This window comes from Gossypium hirsutum, chromosome A11 (genome assembly GCF_007990345.1).
Source record: "Gossypium hirsutum isolate 1008001.06 chromosome A11, Gossypium_hirsutum_v2.1, whole genome shotgun sequence".
Classification (NCBI taxonomy): domain Eukaryota; kingdom Viridiplantae; phylum Streptophyta; class Magnoliopsida; order Malvales; family Malvaceae; genus Gossypium; species Gossypium hirsutum.
This window is the reverse complement of record NC_053434.1, coordinates 75,689,096-75,712,669: the sequence shown is the minus strand read 5'-3', so window position 1 is coordinate 75,712,669 and position 23,574 is coordinate 75,689,096. Positions and strand designations below refer to the sequence as shown.

At 35.0% G+C, this 23,574-nt stretch overlaps 1 protein-coding gene across 1 annotated transcript; it reads left to right on the top strand.

Annotated features, from left to right (window-relative positions):
* The first annotated feature begins 200 nt into the window (after positions 1-200).
* LOC121210021 (uncharacterized) lies at positions 201-1,127 on the top strand. The gene has a single exon (XM_041082092.1). The coding sequence runs from the start codon at positions 201-203 to the stop codon at positions 1,125-1,127; it is 927 nt and encodes a 308-aa protein (XP_040938026.1).
* The last annotated feature ends 22,447 nt before the right edge of the window (positions 1,128-23,574 follow it).

Here is a 23,574-nt window from a genome sequence, read left to right as displayed (position 1 = left end):
CCCCGGCACGAAGTCTGTAAGTACCTTTTCTAAACTTTACTAAGTATCTGCTATATTACTGAGACTCTACTATGACATTGTAGTTAAAACTATATTGAGACTATAAGATTGAGACTATAGCTAGGCTGAGATTTGTGAAAGCGAACTCTGAAACTCTATCTGTGCATAAAACTCTTAATACAGACAATTCGATAGATACAATGAGCACACGTGGTACTCGTGGACGGGGTACTAGGGGTCGTGGTAGAGGCCATAGAGGGGCTCGAGCTGAGTCCCTTGCCTCTGATACTATACCTATGGTGGACGCTAGTGAGACAACGGCATCGCCTACGACAGGTAGTGGGACAAGACCGTATGATCGTACGGCTAGGGATGACGCACTGTCCCAAGCCATGCTTCATATTCTGGAAAGGGTCGCTAGACCCAACACTGGTACCGGAAGCCGTGGGTCAGTTTCGGAACATCTCCGATCGAATGGAGCTGAAGTTTTTAAGGGCATTTCTGGAGTAGCCCCGAATGTGGCTGAATACTGGTTGGAAGCCACGGAGAGAATAATGGATGACCTGGATTGCACGGCTGAACAAAAGCTGAAAGGGGCGATATCACTACTTAGGGAGGAAGCTTACCAGTGGTGGTTGACTGTGAAAGAGGGTACCCAACTCGAGCGGATTACCTGGGAATTCTTTAAATCCGCATTTCAAGGGAAGTATGTTGGGGCAAGCTATGTAGATGCCTGGAGGAAGGAATTCTTAAACTTAACTCAAGGGGATCGGTCTGTGGCTAAGTATGAGGCAGAGTTTTTGCGACTTAGTCGATATGCCCGTGGAATAGTAGCAACAGAGTACGAACGTTGTGTTCGGTTCGAGGATGGCCTCCGGAATAGTCTACGGGTATTAATAGCTCCACAGAGGGAGCGAGATTTTACGGCATTAGTAGAGAAAGCTAAAATAGCGGAGGATGTGAAGCGCGCTGAGTGCCAGAGCTGGGAAAAGAAAAGGAGTAGAAACAAAATGGATTTAAAGCCCTCCAATTCTGATCAAAGGCAAAGGAAAGGTGCCAGGGCAGATGGGCTGGTCCGAGCTGAAGCCCCTGTTGCTGTTGTTAGATTACAACCTTGTGTTGATTGAGGGAAAAGTCATTATGGCGAATGCTGGAAAAGGATTGGAGCCTGTTTAAGATGCGGATCGATGGAGCATCGTTTCAAAGAGTGTCCTCGGAGACCAGATTATGGACAAACTACTGGTATGGGTAATATACAGCCGCCGAGGGGTGGTAGCAGCCAGCAAGAGGCCGTAGCAATGGAATGGGTCGTGGTCATGGAGCACCAGATAGGGGTATGGGACATGCTGACGCGAGACAACCAGCTTTGGTCTATGCAGCATGTCGCCGTGAGAATGGAGACGCTCCGGAAGCAGATGCTGGTACGTACTTCTCTCATGGTGTATTAATTACTTAATTTACAGTTAGAGCTAGAGTGCGCAACGGAAGCATAGTGGTTTGACTTGAGTAATACAGTTAGTTGATAGTTGGAAATTTCGAGGACGAAATTTTGTTTTTAGGGGGATAGAGTTGTAACGCCCCAAAAATTAGGCCTAGAAGAGTTGGGCTTTGAGTCTGGGATTCGGATAGAAGAAAACCTGAATATTGAGAAGTTTTAAATATTACTAGTGTTTAAAAATATATATTGATAAAATATTTATGTTATTACTAATATTTTAATTTTTATGAAAATTATTATCATTATAATTATTAGATACAAATATATTTATAAAATTATTGTTGTTATTTTAGTGTTTAAATTAACATATTATTAGAAAATTTTACTGTATCTATTTTTATTGATTTATGAAAATTATAATTATTATTATTAGGAAAAAATATATATATTATCGTATTTGAAATTTTCATTATTATGGTTATTATTATTATTATTTTAGTTTTTAAATAAATTACAATGGATTTAAAGTGTGGGAAAAATTCGGACCAAGACTCTAGCAAAAAAAAAATTATTATTTTGCTCCTTTAGGGGATCTGGACATTAAGGTTTATTAATAATTTCGGCTAAAATTTGACATAAGGAGGAGTTTGCCCTAGTGTTAGACATGTTAAGCAGTAGGAAGGGAGCAGGGGTTCGATTCCCTGCGTGCGCAAATGTGAGTTTTTATTTTAGAAAAACCAAGGGCTGTGACAACTAGGCCTTATTTATTGTTCAGGCTAATTCATGTCAGAAGCAAGCATCTGGCCTAGTGGCTAAGTATGCAAGGAGGGCGTGGGAGGAGCCTGGGTTCAAGGCACGGCGTGCGCAATTTTGTGTGTTTTTTTTTATATGCAGATCGCGGCTAGATAAGGGGTAAGATGGGTTGCGAGTATAAATTAAGTCAAAAAGAGCTTATGGCACAGTGGCAGCAGCGCGTTAAAGGGACTGAGAGGGCACGAGTTCTAATCCAGGTGCTGGCGTTATTTTGGTTTGTTAAAGGCGGACCAAGACTTCAGCAGGCGAGGTTTATAATTAACTGTGACCGTATATAAGTAAAGAGAGGAGCATGGTGCAGTGGCCAGCAGCACGGGCGAAGGCACAAGGGCAGACGGAGGTCTGAGGTTCAACCCTCTCCTTGCACACGGAAGGCTTGTATTTTTGCTGCTCACGTGGGGGAGAGTCAGAGTTCGACCGAAACTCTACTAGCCATGGCTTGAGTCGGTCAAGCGGTGGACTACTGCTGATGGTGCAAGGAAGTTGGATAGGATTTAAATTGGTGGTGCCTAAAATTAAGGAGAAAAATTGGGAATTTAAACTTGGGAAGGATTTGTATGCCGAAATAGGATTCATGGTGGTACCAATTCGGCTATAGGCAATTAAATGCCGAAAAAGCTCTCAAATTTTGGCTAGGATGAATTGTTTGTTTATTTTTTTCAGCTCAAATTCTCTTATCATATTTTCTTTATTTTATTTTATTTTCTCAAACTTCATTCCTTTTGATTCATCTTTCTTTTCTTCGCCGAAGCCTGAATCTTCTATTGCTATTCTTAAAATTCTTTTCCCTTTTCTTTTTCTTCCACCGATCTCTCTCAAACCATTGCTAACCGATTACCCTTCGAAAGGCTGAACCACACTATGTGATAGCTGACGTTACTCCTTAGCCGAATCCTCTATTCTTTTTCTTCGTTATTCTTCTATTTTCTTCTTAACTCGAAATAAGCATACCTAAGAATAAGTTCTAAAAGCCGAAAACCCCATAGTCTTAGGAGCATAGCCGAATCTTTAGACCAGTAAAGGATCGATTTCTGCTAGGGTTTGAGGGTTAGATCTACATCAGAATTGAATAAGAACTAAAGTGGAATCGTTGGCTGAAGGAATCGGTGGTAAGTTTTTGAATCTATTTCTTTATTTCAGGAATTAAGAAAAGCCGAAACCCCTAAGGGTGGCTAGCGTTTTGGTCTAACGGTTTTTTTCCCTCTTTCTTTTGATTGTGTAAGAGTTAGCATAGACAAGAGGACAAGAGGACGTACAACGAAGGGCTTGAAGACTAATTCTGTTGGCTCTTCAGATCTAACCCATATTTCGGCAAAAGGTAAAAAAACTCTAGGATCTAAGGCTGTGTTGGACGAGTATGGTAAGAGGTTAAATAAGTAGATTGTTTTCGATATTTAGATTGACATGGTAGTAATCCAATTGTAGGCAGTTCGTGTGTGGATCTCGCCAATGTATCGTTCTAAATCAGGTGTGTAAACGACACCCACTCATAGACTAGATCGGTAAAAGCCGAAAAGCTGGCATTTATGAACTTGCGAGCGTGCGAGCGCTTGTGAGGTGGTTTGGTTGTTAATTTTGATAATCGCAAGCAGTATGATTGCAGAGTGCGTAATTTCGTGCACTTCGGTATATTTGGGCTTAATGGGCCGAAAATAGGTTAGTGGGCCAACGGGCCCGATTCGGTAAAACGCTCAGCAAAAGCTTCTATTAATGTGTTAATGGTTAGAATATGTATGTAAACTCTAGAATAGTAAATTTTATTAAACTACCTCTAAGTATGAAAATTACCGTTTTACCCCTAGGTGCTAAATGACCGTTATACCCCTAGGGTTAATTTTGACTGAAATACATGATATTCTGATTCTGTTTGTTATATGCCATGACATGTATATCTGTTGCAAGGGGTTGGGTTTTGTTATGGAGGAAGAACCCGTTCTGGTGGCTGTGCCACATATTCTGATATAAGCAGCTTTGCTGCGGATTATAGTTAGTGCCGCAATCGGTGCTAACACTGTAAGTGTAGGGATGGCGTGGGTGATTTATTCCCCACAGGAAGTGTAGGGATGGACGAAGGCAAGTGCAGGGTTGGATGGGGTTATCATGCATTAATCGTATGAGACTGTTTTATTATGGGCCAACTGTATTAAAATGGGCCCAACTGTGTTAATATGGGCAAGACCCAATATATCTCGACTTGTAATAGGGCTACGGCCCAGACTGATACTGATATGGGCTAGGCCCAGTATGCTCTGATATTGTAATAGGGCTATGGCCCAGATTAATACTGATATGGGCTAAGGCCCAGTTAACACTAATTTCTGAATACGGCTTAGGCCCAGTAAAGTTTGAACTGATTTGGGCTCTGGTTGGGATACTTTACACACTGAGTTTTCCAAACTCACCCCTCTTTTTCCCATCTTTGTAGGTGAGCCTTAGATCGATGGACTTGGAGCTGGGCGGGATTCAGAGTGGCCATGAAGATTAAGTTTTGTTTTCTTTAAAATAAGTTTTGCATTTATTATTTTGGTTATTTTTATTCTGGTTAAAGTTGTAATAAGGCCACTCTTTTTTATTATTTTTAATATTTTGGGTTATTAAATTGGTTAGCTCTAGGGCGCGTTTTATAAAAGTTACTTATTTTTAAAATATCACGATAATCGAGCAAAGTTTCCGCAACGTAAATATTTTCAAAGGAAATAAATATTTTAAATAGACTTAAACTTAATTTGTTGTTCGTGGACAAGTAATAGGCTTAAAGTGTGGCAATGGATGTGTGCATGTCTAGGATTGGATCATGGAAGAGCTAGGTACTTAAGCAGTCTAATTGACTCACCTCCTCTTTTCTTGAATCCTACCTGGTGCGTAGTATCCATTCACTTTAAGCCATGACAAAGAAGGTTTGATACTTAACTGTTTTTTTTTGAAATAACATGATTCTGCCACTACAAAGGGTTTACAAGTTTTCAAAGTTTCCCATAAGATTTTACAAGGTTGTTAACAATGCTTTGATTATTACAATGAATCACGTTTTGGAAAAAAATAAGGCTAAGGTTTTATTCAAGTTTAAATGGTAAAAGTTTCTAAACATCAAGAAGGGTTTTCAATGAAAACATGGTTTTCGAAAAACACTTCAATGTGACATGCCGAATTCGGCCATAACGTCTGGACCGGGTTTGGGGTGTTACAGGATAATTGGTCGCATGTGTAGTACTAAGTGCAGGCTACTATGCGTACCAGATAACCTTGTCTACAAGTGTGAAAATATGTGCAAGCAACTGAGTATCAGTTATTATTCCAAAGAGTTCAACGGAAAAATCAATTAAGAAAAAATACATGTGAACATGATTATATGATGAATAAGTGCAGGTATATGTTTATGAAAATTATGAGCAATGTGCTCGATATTTGAGTGAACTTCGATAAGACAAATTGGATTAAGTGAAATTATGTAAGAGTGAATTTTAGTAGTAAAACTATGTTGGACAGTAGCAGTTGCTTGACTTTGAAAATTCACCAAAAATTTTGTAAGTTGAATTAAATTTTAAAAAAATTATGGAATTAAATATTAACGAGTCTATTTTCATATAAAAGAAACATGGGGAGAAAAAGAGTTCTATGTTATGTGATATTCTAATTTTTGTGAGACAGTGTCAGAATAAATTCGAGATCCCCTATTCTGACTTAGAGAAATTGTTAAAAATTGTAAAAAAATAATTATGAGTTATAATTTATATTAATAGAATCTTGAATGAGTATACTTTTAGGAGGAATGAGTGGGAACATCATTCGAGTCCCGAAATATAAGATAAATAATTTTTAGTGAAGAGAGGTAAGAACTGTTGGACAGAGAAACGGGTGAACATTTAATGAATAAACTGTACTAATTGGCTAAACCAAAAATTCTGAAAATTTTATGGGAGAAAGTTTAAAGGAAAATTAACAAAACTAAATTTTGAGTTTTGTAGCTCCAGATATGATTGATTTAGTAACTATAACTCGATAAAACAGCTTAACCTGAACATGTGTAATTGTACAATTATAGTGTTTTATCTTGAAAAGCATGTTAGTAATTGCTTATTAATTTCGTATGGACTTACTAAGCGTAAAGCTTACCCATCCTCTCCATTTCTTTAGTATTGGCATGTCAGGTCGGGGTTGGAGATCGTCGGAGGCAAAATCACACTATCAAACTATCATTTTTGGGAGAATTAATTCAAATATTAGAAATATCAAGTGAGTGGCATGTATAGGAAGTTGGTTTGTGATATGTATTATTATTATGACTTTGACCATACGTATTAGTCTGCATTGAGTTATCGTATATGATCATGAGATGTGATCCTTATCCATTATGGTTTATAAGTTTAATTAATCATGCCATGTCCTATGTTTTGATGGGATGATATAGTTAACTTTGTTTGTTATGCATGATCGGTAATACATCAGGTAAGCTAAATGCAGGCCAGTGGATCATGAATTAAATGGAAATGAGTAATGTTGCCTTGAATATGGATTTTTAATGGACAAATTGGTAACTACATTATGATGGTATAAAATGAGAATAAAATTTAGCATGTCTAGTTCTAGCTAATGTAACAATGTATATTATATACAGGATGGTAAGCAAATATGTTTAAATTGAATGACATGTTATTGCATGATTATGGATGTGTAAGTGCTCATTTATGCCAAGTTATATGTCTTTAAATATGAGTCTATGCATATGTTCAAAAATTTTTGAATTGAATGAAATTTCATGGCCTGATTTTCGTCTATGTGTATGGTTAAGTCTGGTAATGCCTCGTACCCTGTTCCTGCCTTGGATATGGGTAAGAGGTGTTACAACCAATGTCCCAGACATGGTCTTCCACGTAATCACAATAAAATGCCAATGTTCCATACATGGTCTTACATGTAATCACAATACAATGCCAATGTCCCATATATGGTCTTACATGTAATCACATCTCGGTAACCTAATGTCATGACATTTGTATCCTATACTATTCCTAAGGTTCGCATGGGACTTTCAGATGTCGTAACATCATCGATTCTTGCTTGTATTTGTTTGTTCGACATTTATAGCAATTCTATGATAATGAAACATATATAATTCAATTCAAAAACATTTATTTCTATATGAACTTACCTCGTAGTTGGAATAGAGGAACTGGTCGACTATTTGATAACCTTTGATTTTCCCCGATCTAAATCTGATTTTTTTCTTTCTTGATCTATATACATTCACAATTAACTTTTTTATTCATCGGTACATTCAATTTAGTCCACAAACACATATTTGTGAATTTTTACACTTTAGCCCTTAAAGTTCCACATTTTTACAATTTAGTCCTTATTTCACAAAAACACAAATTACACCAAATTTGACAAAACCCATGCTCAGGCGAATTTATTATGGGTCCCTAATGGAACGACAGAAATGTGCAAGTGTACATAATCGCAACAAGTAATAAAGTAACAAGTAAATGTCGAGTTATCGTACGCAGAGGGACTGTTAAAAAAAATTTATGAATGCTATTTAAAACATTTGGTGAAGAGAAATATTTTGTTCGAAGAGGGTGATTAAAATTTAAGATTTTAAACTAAGTAAACTAAATAAATAAATCTCAAATGCACGATTTCAAAATACGATTTTAATCAAGATGACATAATTGTGTTAGATCAATTACATTTCTTAACTTAGAATTATTAAACTCATGTTTATATTGTTACTAATAAATTCACGGCAACTCTGAAATTTGCTAACTTATGAACATACTCACCTACCAAAATCCATTCATCTCTTGGACATATCTCTATGTCAATTCAATCAATTAAACAAATCTTAATAGGCAAATATGTTATATCACATACATATTTATTAAATTGAAATAATCTCTTAAACATATCCCTATGTCAATTCAAACAATTAACTCGATTTAATAAGCACATAAAAGACTATGTGAGGTAACAAAGTATCCTTACATTGAAATAGTTTAATCACAAAAATCTTGCAAGTTATGCAAGGTAATTGTACCTCAAATATCGTTGCTAATTTAACCCTCGGCTACCTTAGATGATTAAATATGCACTGATTAAGTATTGTGTCCATTAATTGCAATTTCAATCCATTTAAGTAATTAATTAATTAGTTACCTAACAATTGTAATGCAAGAATAACTTAGTCATGATTTTACTTAATCAAGCATCTTACCGAGACCTATAACAACATGAACACAATTTTAACAATTTAAGAAAGCAAAATGCAATCAACCTAACACGAATTAAATTCAAGCTAAACAAATTAAATTAACCATTCCAACAACATAAATATTCATAGATATGTTCATCATAACAACAACAAAAAATAAAGAGATAGGGAACAAGAATCAAATTTGGTGTTTCTCCATGGCTTGACTAGCTTGCTCCGTTCTTCGTTCTCTGTTGTCCTCGTTGATCAAAGCTGCTACTAACACTTCAATGTTGCTCAAAAATGGCTGATGAACACCCCTTTTCCAATGGAGGAAATCGACAACAGTGCAAGAAAATTTAGAATGGCAAAGAAGAGAGAAACTGGAGAGAAGAGAGAAAAGATGTGAAATGAGTTGAGGTGTGTTGAATGATCAGCCAAAGGGGGTTTTATAGCTGAAGATGGCTGATAAAATTAGCTAAAAATAGCAGCCAAAGAGCCATCCCTTGGCCATCTACACATGTGGCAAGGTTGATGCTTTCAACTTTGCTAAATTTGGCTTGGGCCATATCTACAAAGCCACCAATTATGAAGGGGTTTGAATGCAACTTGAACAAGTCTTCGAGGGCCTCTTTGCAATCTTAAATAATCAGCTAATAATCTGATTTGGGTCAGCTCTTGGGATGGTTTTGGGCTGTTCGGTTCACTCGGTTCGGTTCAGCTGGACCACTTTTTCATAATTAATTAATAATAATTGATTAACCCAAGTTAAATTGGATATAAATTAAAATTAATTATATTATGAATTAATACATATAATTTTGGACCGTCTTAGGCTGAAATTTAGTTCTCTTCGATACTTCAAATTGCTTCTCGGTTTTGTGCTTATAGTAGTTCTGTCGAGCCATTTTCTGCCCTTTGTGCAAATCTGTCGAAAATAACCAAAATTCATCAAAAATAATTATAAAATCATCTAAAATTCAACATGTTCATATTTTAAGTGCACTTTAATTATTTTATAAAAATTAATTATTTTTCGATAAGAATTTTATCGAAACTGTATGATTTTAAGTTTAAAAGGGTATGTAAAAATCGTAAATTTTCGTGTTTCCACAACCCCAAACTTAATTCATTGCTCGTCCCTAGTAATACACAAATTTAAAAATAATTTCTCAGAAACACCTTTGAAAAAATTCCTTCAGAACAACATTTTTCTCAGAATTATGAATTTAATATACTTATGCTCAAAAATAAGAAATTTGGTAGTTGTGCTTTCTTAAGTATACATATCGTTCAAATAATCAGAATCATTCTTATGATAGCCAAAAATTAGACTAAATGTTTCAAAATAAAGTCATGTTAACCCTTACTAATTTAATTTTATTCCTTTATTCAAGATTAAGCTGCAATAATTAAGTTTAACTTATGCCTTCATATGTTGCACATAGCAATTTCTCTCCACTAATGTAGGTAGCATTGGAACTTGAATCAATAGGTCTTTAACAAGGTTGTAACATGGCTGGGCTTAGGGGTAGGTAGATGATAAATAATTTTAGGCTAAAAGCCCTAAACTCAGCTTGCATCGGACCTTTGAAATAATTATCTTCAATACATCAACTTTCTTTGCTTTCACATGCTCTTTTTTCCATCTTATTTTAAGAACTCATGCTCTTTTTTTTTTCACACGAGCATTTTACTAAACGTACTATAGTTTTAGAGTATTTGATACTTCTTTTCAATTCCCTCTAGCTTAATTTCAAAGAATACTTTGAATAGTGCTGAGTCTAGTGTTTAGGACAATTTTAAGATAGTTAAGAGAGAAGTGATGGCTAAATTTGCAAGGGTTCAAATAAAATTAGGCCATATAGTCTCAAAGTTGGGTTTCAAAGGACAAAAATTTCATCATGGTTGGCTTGAAAGGCTCAAATGGTCCAAACAATAGTTGCCTAAATCATTTTCAACATTCCATGCTTCCTAGGATTTCGCTTCAAGAAACTACTAAGTCAATTCTAAAGACTTAAATTTTCGTTCATGCTTAACTTTCCTAAGAAACTAAAAAAATTTTATGGTACGATTTGCATGCTTAATTAAAAATGCATTTATGTCATTATTAAGCTAACATAACAATTTATTGAAATAATTGAACTTTATTTATACTAAAATTTAGCATACTTAACAAAATTTCAAATTTATTAAACAAAATATATCCTAATCATAATTAAAAGAAAATTTTATTCTGAGTGGAAATAATTTCAAATTTTTGGTCCCCCTACTTAAGATGAACAATGTCTTTATTGTTAAAAGGGAATAGATACTATAAACTAGGTAGGTTTCTAAAAAAGAGGAGGTGAGTCAAATTGACTGCTTAAGTACCAAGCTCTCTCTAGATACAATCCTAGACATGTATATACCTTTTACTACACTTTATACTTATGACTTGTTCATTTTTATTCATGATTTCCATCTCTTGCTTTATTATGCAAAAGTTTCCTAATTAAGCTTAATCCTAAAATGACCTAAGAACAGAAATAAAATAAAGTCAGGATCTCCCCTTTTATTTATTTTCAGATCCTTTCGAATTTGACTCATCTTTTGCTCCATCATTATTGCCTTTGCATGAATCACTTCGCTCCTTCTTCAGTAGTGGACTCCATGGTTCAAATATGAAATTTGGAAACTCAGGCACAAAAATAAATGAGTCATTGTATACTTTTGTAAAAGCGCTTCTCATGGAGTCATCCTTTATTTTTGAATATCTCTAATAAGCTTGTTGTTGCCATTGCATATGTTGCATTATGTCCATTAACTTTGACAACTCATGTCGAAGATCTGGGTGAGGTGATTGGGCTCTTAACATTGAAGTTTTAACATTAGGTTTAGTTTTCAGTTCTATTGGTTTCGCCTTATCTAGGACTTCAGCTAATTGCATTGTGGGATCTTCTTCTTCTTCTTTAAGGTCCTCACTTTCTTCAACTCGTTACTGTAGAAAAGATTCTCTAGCTATTCAGTAGAGGTCCCAATCTGTGATTGTGCCCTGGCTATAGCCTGTCTTCTTTACGTTTGTAAGAATTTTAGCTTCCAAGCACAAAATTGTTATTGTAAAAGGAAAGTAAGCTAGGCTAGAACATCTAACTGCACAATTCTGCATCTCCCTCATGATGATTTTTCCCACATTAATGGTCTTCCCAGTTAAAATCGTGTACAATAAGACCATTCGCTCTAATGAAATTATAGTCCCATATGAGCTAGGCATAAGGCTAAAATAGATGAAATAGAACCATAATTTTGTGAGTGGTTTCAAATATTCTCTTCAACAAGTGTGGATTCCTTGCTTTGACACAGTGCATTTAGAACCTGGAACTATAAGTTGCTCGAGAATTTCTTGTAAATTTTCAGGCTCTATATTGCTCATTAAGGAAGAATATTTATCGTTTTCAAAATAACGCAATTCAAAGAACTCATTAATAGCATTTGAAGTTATTGGTACCTTGATTCCGTGGACTGGAACTTTCATCAACTCCCTTGAGGTTAAATTTGCATAGAACTCACGCACTAACTCTTTATCCATTCTAGGTCTCTTATCACAAAACAACTCCCAATTGAGAGTTTCAGCAACCTGACAAATACGCGCCATAAAATCAATATAGTTGCTTTCTTTCAAGGTGAAGCCTTTCTCTGTATGCATCTTGATTCTTGAAGATACTCTCCTATCTTATTTTGGCTTCTTCACAGTGGAACTTGTTTTGTGATATGTCAATTTGGGCGGATGCACGAGTTCTCTTGTGAGGCATGATTAACTTGATCATAAGATGGTAACAATTATTTTCTCAAAAGTTTAATTAATATAAAATATTAATAATTCAATAAATTGAAAAATTAAATAATTGAATAAAATTAAAATTTAGGAGAAAAATTAGTTTTACCACCTTTTTTTTTGGGTAAAAATTAAGAGCTTTTAAGAAAAATAATTTTGAATCAAAAGATGGCAAATTAAAAGAGGTTGGGAGGATTTTGGCTAAAGATGGGTGAAAGGGTGGTGTTCCACTCGAGTTTGCAAAGCAACAGCACGTAGCAGGGGATGCGAGCAACGTTCAGATTATTGAGCAGGCCTAGTGTGGGCGCGAGCGGAAGCTGGGCACTGGTACGAGACACGGCCTGGGCAGCTGGGGCTGGAGCATCAGGCGCGCCAAGGAATAGCTCGGTGCTGAGCAGGACCAGGCACGTAATGCAGCGAGCGGTGGAGTAGGCGTGCGTGACGTGGGCGTGCGGCATGCTGCTGACTGATCAGCTGGGCAATGCTGTGGTTAGGGAATTACTAGGAGGTTTCGGCACTTAAGGGTTTTGGTGTTTTTGGAGGGAATGGTGTATGAATTAAAAAAATAAAAATAGATGGGACGAATTTATAGTGAAAGGAGTAGGAACTAGAGTAGAATTCTTAGTATAATTTAATAATTAAAAATTCTAAGTTCTAATTCTACTCAAAGTGTAGCAGTCCTGTTTCAGCTAAATCGAAACAGTGGTTTCAAAACCACAAATATGAGGTCATAAAATTATTTTAATATTATTTAAAATTATTTTAAAATTATTTTTCGTGTTTACAGCATGATATGTAATATGTGTGAAAGTTTCGGGTGAAAATTTTATCGTTTGTGTGTTCGATTTAGTAAAAGGACTTAATTGCGTAAAATGCAAAAGTGACTTTCTATTTGTTAAAGTGCTATATTTCTATGTCTTTTATAATGTGGGATCCTTATGTTCATATTATACCATTGAAATTATGAGTGGACTTTTATGGACATGGTTAGTTAATTATTAAATTTATTTCATGAAGGGCAAAATGGTAAAATTTGTAATAATATGTAATAAAATAAACAAAAAAAATGGCCATGCATTCATCTTTCTTGGCTGAAATTTGCTAAGTAAAGAAGAGTTTGTTGGTGTTTTTACATTCGACATACTTGGGGGTTTGATTTAGGTATGTAATTTGCTCGGTTTTTGATAATTTTTATGTTTTTGAGATTGTTTCTTCAAATACTAGCTAGCCCATAGTTAAATTTTTGAATTGGTTGTGGATTTTGTGATTTTCCTTTTTTGATAGCTTGAGATTTTTGTGGTTTGATGATGAAAAATAAATCTTTGTTGATAGATTATTATGTTTAATTAAGTGATTTTTGACAAAAATGCTTATTAATGATTAAATTGTGAAATCTGCAAATTGAGGGGTCAAAATGTGAAATAAATGAAATTTATGGGCTTTTAGGGACCTAAGGAATATTCAGCCATCCTTGGGTTTGTTGAAATTATGAGTGTTTTGTGTTGTTTTGAAATAAGGACTAAATTGTGAAAAAAGTGAAATGTAAGGGGCTAAAGTGAAAAAATGCCCATTTATGTGTTTTTGGATGAAATTGAATGAACATGTTATTAAACAAGCCAAATTTGTATTAATTTAGATCAAGAAAGAAAGAAATTGAATTTGAATCAGGGGAAGTCGAAAGTTATCGAATAGCCGTTCCGGTCCATTCGTTTTCGTACGAGGTAAGTTCATAAGTAAATAAATGTGTTTAAAATTCATGTGAATACATTTTATAATATCAAATTGAATTGTATAATTATATACATGTATTGTTGAATTGATATAAGCATGGAATGACTTGTGTTGAGCTTGAATCGATTGAATTACGACGTTCAAAAGCCCCGTACGAACCATAAAACTTGTATAGGATACCTATGTCATGACATTAGGACTTTCGATGTGTGATTCGTGTAAGACCATGTTTAGGACATTGGCATCACATATGATTCGTGTAAGACCCTGTCTAGGATAGTGACATCGATATATGATAACATGTAAGACCATATCTAGGATATGACATTGTATGATCTTATATGATTTCCGGTGTATCCTCAACAATTCCGATTGGTTCAACGGGCAAAGACATGGCTAGACTGAATGTGAGTTCAAGTTAAACGACTCAGGTATGTGTTAAGTTATATAAATTTTGAAATAAAAGGTAAGTAATGATACTTATGTAGTAAATTGAATTATATGAGAAAAATGAATGTATAAATGTTTGAAATTGTTTATATTTGACCCATTTGAATTGAATTGTTAATAATCTTATAATGATTTATTTTCTTATAGCTTACTAAGCTTTCTAAGCTTATTTTGTGTGTTTATCCGTTGTTTTATAGATTTTAAAAGCTAGCTCTGAGCTCGGGGACTTTCAAGGATCATTGTCACACTATCGACCATCATTCGGTACTTCTAAAGTTTGAAACTATGAACATATGGCATGTATAGGCTAGTTTTAATATGTTTGGTTTTTGAATTTGCATATATATAGCCATGCGAAAATGGCTTGATCAAGATGTTAATGCTAGTGTGTGTTTGGTCATGGTTTAACCTTATAATGGAAGTATATTTCATGGTATATATGAATGTGGTGTTTAGTTATATGAATTTGGCATGAAGTAATGATATGTATGGCCAATAATGAGCTCATTTTAGTAAACTTGATACATGGTATGATATACATTTGTGGATTGTTATAATTCGACTCAAGTGAAGTAAATATGGTTGATGGATGTGTTTTGGGTGTGGTTTATTATTGACCTATATTTTGATGTATAATTTGTTTATGTATTGGGTTGGAAATGGTAATTAACGAGTTATTATATTCTGCTGATGATAGGTAAATAAAAATATATGCCTATGTCATGATTTTTTTAGTGATTCAACATGTAAGGGTCAAATTGCTTATATAATGTTTGATTACAAAATGTATTACTTATAAGTAGTTGTATGTTCAGCTATGGTATTTGACTATTTAGGCTTGATTTAGAATGGAAAAGAATGTATATAATTTAAATGTTATATGGAAGCTAAATTGGATGACTGAATATAAAATAAATTGATTGGTTGTGTATATGCATTTTAAGCATGATAATTAGTATACGAATTGAGTGCACTCTAAGTTGTTACTTGTGCTCAAAATGGTCAATTTTATATTGATGAATTGGGTATAAATTTATTTTATAGGTTAACTTGCTAGCCGAATAGAGGATAGGATAAATGGCAATGTGTGCACATGTTTTATGCTTGAATGGTTGGATATTTAAGTTCGGATTTTTAATTGTTTATTAGATGGTTTAAAAGGGCGACGTTTAAACAAAATTTTTAGTATGAGAACTAGGCATGATATGTTTTATTATTAGTGCTCGACAATGGTCCAAATTTGATGTGGTTAAATGTGCATAAGGTTTTAATGTTTAATGAAATATATTTGATCATTTTTGTGAAGTTGTTAATGCCACATATGCTAATGGACAAAAAAGCCTTGTGATATGGTTTATTTGGTTTAGTATGTGCATGTATAGATTTATGAAGTAAAATGTTTGACTTTTTTTATTAAGTATTCGAATACCATTAAAGTGATGAGCATATAATTCATGTTATGTATTTATAAAGCATATATTGTATGGCTTTGATTATATGCATGGTATGGATTCGGTTGAATTTTGAGGTATGATTCGTATATGCAATATGATTAATAATGTACGTTTAAAATTTAATTAGACATGTGCTTTATATATACGAATATGACTTGTGTGAATATGTGAATGTTCAGAACTATGCTTTTGTTCAGTAATGCCTCGTGACCCTAATTCAGCGATGGATATGGGTTAGGGGTGTTACATTTGATTGGTATCAGAGCTACAATTTAGTCGGTTCTAGGACTAACATAGCGCGTATGAGTCTAGCTATACATGCCATATTTATATGCTGGGATGGTGTGATGAATCTTGACAATTGAAAATGTGTGTTTGTATAGTTAATGGATCCTGATCGAGCTGTAGCTAATGCCGTAGAGAGTATTGCGCCTGTTCCCGCTCAAGGGATAGCGCCGATTGATTCTAGGTTGATTTCGAGTAGCCATGAGGGAGAGGCTAAACAAGCCTTCTTCCAAATGATGAACGAATGGTTCACACAATATATCCGTACAAATCCGGCTGCCCAACAACCTCCAACCCCGCCTAATCCTCCTCAGATACCTGTAATACCTCAAGTTACTGATCCAATACAATTAAACAGGCCTCTTGTTGATAAAATCAGAAAATATGGGGCTGAAGAATTTAGAGCTACTGTTGATGATGATGCTGAACTAGCTGAATTCTGGCTTGATAATATGATCTAGGTGTTTGATGAGCTATCCTGTACCCCGATAAATGTATTAAATGTGTTGTATCGTTGTTATGAGATACCGCATATCACTGGTGGAATACATTAGTTTTGATGGTTCCGAAAGAACGGGTTATGTGGGAGTTCTTTTAGACTGAATTCCGAGAGAAAAATATCAGTTAGTGGTTTATTGATAAAAAATGAAAAGAATTTCTGGAGTTAAAATAGGGTAGCATGACAGTGACAGAATATGAATGGGAATTTGTGAGACTTAGTAGATATGCTCGGGAATGTGTTTCAACTGAAGCTATAATGTGGAAAAGTTTGAAGACGGGTTGAATGAAGACATTAAGCTGTTAGTCGAGATTCTAGAAATAAAAGAGTTCGTGGTACTAGTCGAGCGAGCATGCAAAGCTAAAGAACTCGGGAAAGAAAAAAGAAAAGATAACTTTGAAGCTAAAGATTCGCAAAAAAGATCATCGAGTAAGTTATTTTAGTCAGCATCAAAGAAGTTTCGAGATGATTTTAGCCATTCCAAGGCTACTGTGGGTTATTCTAGAAGAGATCGAGACAAACCACCTATGAGTTCGAAAGCCACCTCGATTGCTAGTGTTGGTAACATTCAACCGAACCGATCTGAGTATAAACATTATGGTAAATGCCACCTTGGTGATTGTAGATTGAATGATCGTGTAACACCACAAACCTGGCCTAGACGTTACGGCCGAATCCAGTGTGTCACATTACCTACCACTAACCTAGTTACCTAGTTTACTAAAGTTTGGGTGAGCTTTGCAAAAACCATTAATGAAGTTTTAAGAGAAATGTTTCGATTCACTAGTGTGAGTCCTATCCTTTATCGATTGTTAAGGGTTTAGAAAAACATGACTTTCGTTGCACCTTGAAAAGTTTCATTTTTAAGACGTTTGATTGTCATGTCGGTTTGAAACAAGTAATTTTTGATAAACCCAGAGTTAACCAATTTCAAGGAATCAATTCAAGTGATGTGAATCTCAAGTCGAAAACGATTTAAGTAATTTAAAAACCCAAAATAAAAATAATAGAACGGCCTCATTACAACTTTAACCAAAATAGAAATAATCAAAAATAAATGCAAAATTTAAAAGGAAGCTACTTGAAACTTATTTAAAACCAGAAATTTAATCTTCGTGGCCACTCTGAATCCCGCCCAGGTCCAAGTCCACCAACTAGGGCTCACCTGCAAGGATGGAAGAGAAAGGGGGTGAGTTTGGAAAACTCAGTGTATATGGAAAACCCATCCAAAGCCCAAGTCAGCTCAATCCCATTGGGCCTAAGCCCTATTCAGATAACAGCAGGTACTGGGCCGAAGCCCTTTTTAGAATATGGTAAACTGGGGCTTAGCCCCTTTTCAGATAACAGTATGGCCCATAGGCCCATTACAGAACAGAACAGACATATTCGTGTATGGAAACCCAACCCAGCCTATAACCAACCGCTACACTCCACCCGTATCAGCCCTCCACTCCATGTGGGGAATAGCTCAACCCACCCAGCCCTACACTCCATAGTTGCAGGATAGCTGCTCAGATATCAGTAAGTTGAGGCAAAGCCTCCAGTACGTGGTCAAGCCACTTTCAGTACTTCCTCCATCAATAACCCAGTCCCATGCATCAGATAATAATAACACAGCTCAGTAAATAGTAAAAGTCAAACATGCATTCAGGTCAACCTTAACCCTAGGGGTATATCAGTAATTTTGTTCCTAGAGGTAAAACTGTAAACTTTCCACCTATACAGGTATTTCAGTACTTTTATCAGTTTTAAGGGTTCTCATGAATGTTACGGTCCTTACTAGCCCATTTCTCATCGCAGTAATTTGTTTATCTCAATTTCACAATTTTAGCCATTGGGCCCTAAAACCCCTAATGGGCCCTACAGTGTCCATTAACAATTTAAGCCCATTTAACTCAACTTTTATGACTAGTTTATCGGTTTAAGCAGTTTCGATTCTACAGTCTAATAGAACATACTTATTGCCTATTTTTTTATATTATATATATTTTTTATTAACCCGTATGAGCCCGTAAGCCCATTGGGCCCAGTTTTAGCCTATTGAGGCCCAATTACTGAAGTGCACGAAATTTCACACACGACTAACTTACCACTTTGCAATTTTAGATCTAATGATTTCTAAACGTCTTGTGAGCACTCACACACTCACAAGCCTACGAAATGCTGGAATTTTGGCATTTCGGCTTTTATCGAATTGAACTATGAGAGGGTGTTCGATACACGCATGTTTCGCAACGACTGCCACTGAGATCCCTTACGATGTCCTACAATTGATTACAACAATTCTTAGATTGCAACCCACAACAACCAATCCCAATATTCAGCAACCCATATTCGAACCATGCCCCTAAAGCCTTTAGAATCTTACCTTTTTATCGAAAACCGATGACTGGATCTTAGTCTAGTTGTTCCAAAGATCCAAGCCTTCGATCAAAACTCTTGAAGACACTAATCACCAAAAGAAATCATCGGTTAAAGACCCTTAGAGCCCTATGCCCAAATCGATAGCCTCTCTAGATTTTAAGGACTTCGACTTTTTTAAATTGTAAAATAAGACTAGATCTGAGGTGATGAGCACTTACCACTTATTCCTCTTTGATTTCTACGGAAATCTGATGCAGATCTATCCTCTAAATGATAGTAGAACTCGAATCCAGGAGATCTGAAGTTTCGGCTATGACTCCCTAAATCTATGGTATTTTAGCTTTTTAAGTGATGAAGAAGATGATGATTTGAGGCTATAAATTTGAAGTAATGTTGCCGACAGATATTAAAGGTTTAGAGAAGATGAAAGTTGATCAAAAGGAACAAAAGTAACTGAAGGATTTTGGCTTGGAGAAATCGGCACAAGAAGTGAGTTTTTAGGATTTTGGCTTTTATGGCAATCGGCTATAGAGGTTTTGTGGAGGATGGGATTGACAGAGGAGGTGAGTAAGGTGATCAGAAGGTTTCAGCTAGAAGAAAAAGTAAAAAGGAAGAAAGAAAATGGAGGAAAAAGAGAGGAAGAAGAAATCGGCACCAAGGGGAAGGAATTTGCGTTTTCGGCTTTTGTGAGAACTCAGAAAGGATGAATGGCAGTGAAAGCTTTCAGGTGGCTAACCCTAATTCTCCAAGACAGAAAAAGAAAAGAACCTAACCCTAATATCAACTAAAACAATTGGCCCAACCTCCCTAAGGCCCTTGTTGAAATTCACTTAAGTGATCACATGCCTAGCACATGCCTAAAATTAAAAAGTAACCATATGCCTACCTTGCAACTTGAACCCTAGACCTTTAATTCCTTCCCAGACGCTATTTTTTTTAGGAACTTAGTGGCGCCACCTTGCCACTTTACCAAGGCGCTATTTGCGTCATAATTTATGAAGTTCTTCTTAAAAGCCCACTTAACCAAGTCTTCTATTCACTTAAAATCCAACCTTGATATTTCACCGTGTTTAACTTAGGCTTGGGCCTTCTAAAGGCCCACTAAAACACTTATACACAATTCCAATATTCAGAACACCAAAATTTCAAAATTTACCAAAAATCACAGAAACCCGAAAAATCCCAAAAATCAGGGCGTTACAGATCGGGCCTGTTTTAAATGTGGATCGTTAGATCACTTCATTTGTGAATGTGCTGAGTTGGTTGAACAAGACATAGTGTAGAATACGAGACGGGTAACACGACAGCTTGAGGTAGACCACCCAGAAACACGAGTAATGGGAGTAATAGCCAGAGGGGAACTAAAGACGCTGCTGTTAGATCTGAGGCTCGTGCACCTGCTAGAGCTTATGTGATTCACGCTCACGAAGAAGCTTCATCTCCAAATGTTATCACCGGTACTTTCACTCTTTATGATACTAACGTTGTTGCATTGATTGATCCTAGATTGACTCATTCTTATGTATGTAAGACTTTATTATCTAGTAAGACTTTGCCTGTAAAGTCTACTGAATTTGTGATTAAAGTATAGAACCCCTTAGGCCAGTGTGTTTTGTTTGATAAAGTATGCAACAACTGTCTATTGATGATACAAGATTCTTGTTTTTCGGCCAATTTGATGTTGTTACCATTTGATGAATTTGATATAATTCTGGGTATGGATTGGTTAACATTGCACGATGCTGTTGTAACCTGCAAACGGAAGACTATTAATTTCAGATGTCAGAATGATGAGATAAGTCGGATTGAATCTAATGATTTGGATGGTTTACCGGCAGTGATTTCTTTGATGTTAGCTCAAAAATATATGAGAAAGGATTGTGAAGCTTACTTTGCCTATATACTTGACTCTAAAGTGACTGAAAAGAAGATTAAATTAGTAACAGTTGTGTGCAAATATCCGGATGTATTTTTTGAAGAGTTACTGTAACAACCCGATTTAGACCCTAATCTGAACAGTGGTTTAGGGACCACAAATCCGAGTTAGAAAAATATTTAAAAATTATTTTCTGTGTTTATTTTGTGTGAATTAATATTTTTGAAATTTTCATGATTTAATTTTGTTGTTTAGGTGTCCGATTAAATAAAAGGACCTAATCGTGTAAATTGAAAATTTGGTAGTTTAAATTGTAAAGGGCCGAATGGTTAGTGGTTTCTTAAGTTAAGGTATTTATGTTCCAATTATACCTTTAGATGGATGCTCTGACGGTAATGGGCATAGATTGTAAAATTCTATTATTATTTTATAATGGTTAAATAAGTAATTTATCAAATAACATATAATAAGCTAATATTAAAGTACAGAATTCATTTTATTATATCATCATCTTCCATTGCCGAAACTTAAAAGAAAAAGAAAAGAAAAGAGAGCTAGGGCATTCGGCCATTGTTGGAGCTCAATCAAGGTATGAAACTAGCTCAGTTTTTGATAATTTCTACGTTTTTGAGATCGTTGCTTTGAGTACTACAAAACCCAAGCTTTAATTTTTGATTTTGATGAATATTTTGAGTTGTGCCATTGTTGATAGCTTGTGATTTTTGTTGTTTGATGATGAAAAATGAAAGATATGTTTTAGATTAACATATTTTGTATTGGAGTTTTTGATGATTTTGAGTAAATAGGACTTAATTGCAAAAATAATAATTTGAGGGACTAAAATGTGAAATTGATAAAATACATGGACTTGTATGAGCATGGGTGCTATTTAGCCTAACTTGGGTGTTGTGAAATTTTGTATATTTTGTGTTTTGTGCAATAGGGACTAAATTGTAAAAATTGTAAATGTTAGGGATAAAATGGTAATTTTCCTATTTATGTGTTTTTGGACTAAATTGAATGAAAATATATTTGAATGAGCTTAATTTGAATATGTTTAGATCAAGAACTAAAGAAACCGAATTTTGATCGGGGAAAAATGAAAGTTGTCGAATAGTTGCCCGATTCCGTTTTGCGACGTCCGAGGTAAGTTTATAAGCAAATAGATGTGTTTATTGATAATTTAACGTTATGTTTACATTCTGTTATGAAATGATCAGTTTAAATTATGGTATGGCCGAATGTGATTGGATATGGTAACTACATTTTCGAGTTCAATTCGACTGAGATACGACGTCCAAAAGCCCCGTATGAACCTTTGGAATAGCTAGGATACATATGTCATGACATAGTATTCTGATACATGTGTGCGAGTAAGTCCATGGCATCGATTTGTGATTTCCATATGTGTTTACGAGTAAGACATTGTCTGGGACAGTGGCATCAATACGTGGCTACATGTAAGACCACGTCTAGGACATTGGCATTGTACGATATATGTGTGATTATCTGAGTGTCCTACCCAATTCCGAATGGTTCATCGGGCAAAGGTAATTGTGATCAGATGTGTTAAATGAACAAAAGAAGTTACAGGTATGAATTAGCTTGTTAGATAGCAATGATAAGGTTTGTATATGACTTGTTTGATAATATAAGTATATATGATATAAAGCATGAATTTCCAAGTTTTAATTTAAGTGTATTCAGCTTGAACAAGTGGTGTGGATATTATGAAAATGATCCTTGGATATACATTTATATATAATCATGTATATAATAGATTATGGATATAGTTTTTGTATGTGATGTTTTAAATGAACTCTTGAGCTTATATAAATATGTATACTTGTGAAATGGATTACATATTGATAATTTAACTTAGGAAGCCAATTGATATTTGGCTAATATGTTCATGGGAGAATTCGGCTAAGATAGCTTTGCACATGGAAATGTAGCATTTTATCAAATTGCATATGTTGTTGAGCTATTTATTTGCTTATAGCTTACTAAGCTATGGTAGCTTATTTTGTGTTTATGTTACTCTATTTTATAGATTTTGAAGTCAAGCTACAAGTTCGGGGATTGTTAGCCAAGCTCATCACACTATCCACTATTTTGGTACCTTTAAGCTAAACTTAAATTATGGCATGTATAGGCTAGCTTTGAGATTGAATATTTTGGGAAATGTTGTAAATTAGCCATGCAAAAATGGCTTAATTATCTTGCTTGACTTGTTTTCAGTTTAGTTGTGGTTGAGGTTTATTTTGATTGAGATGCCTTATGCCATGAATATATATACATATATATATGTAAATTGTGCTAGGTGATCATATATCAAAGTTTAGTCTTTGATCTTGAATGTGATATGATAAAATCGGTTATAAGCTTGTTAGATAGTTATGTATGTGTTTCATATTATTACACAGCATGTATGTGAATCTATTTACTATGTTTAGTCTCAATCTACATGTCTTTGATTAGAGAATATTAACGAATTCAAATGTTGGTAAGGTGCTAATGAAAGCTAGTATATGTATGAGACTCTCAGTATAAGGATTTGGCCATAAAATAGTATGGGTACGGTGTGTATGTTTAATATATTTAGATTGTTTAACAATGTGTATTAAATGCGGTGTTATTTTATTAATGGGTAGTAGTGA

Excerpts from the sequence above, each read along its gene's own strand:
- LOC121210021 (XM_041082092.1), top strand. The coding sequence starts at position 201 with ATGAGCACACGTGGTACTCGTGGACGGGGTACTAGGGGTCGTGGTAGA.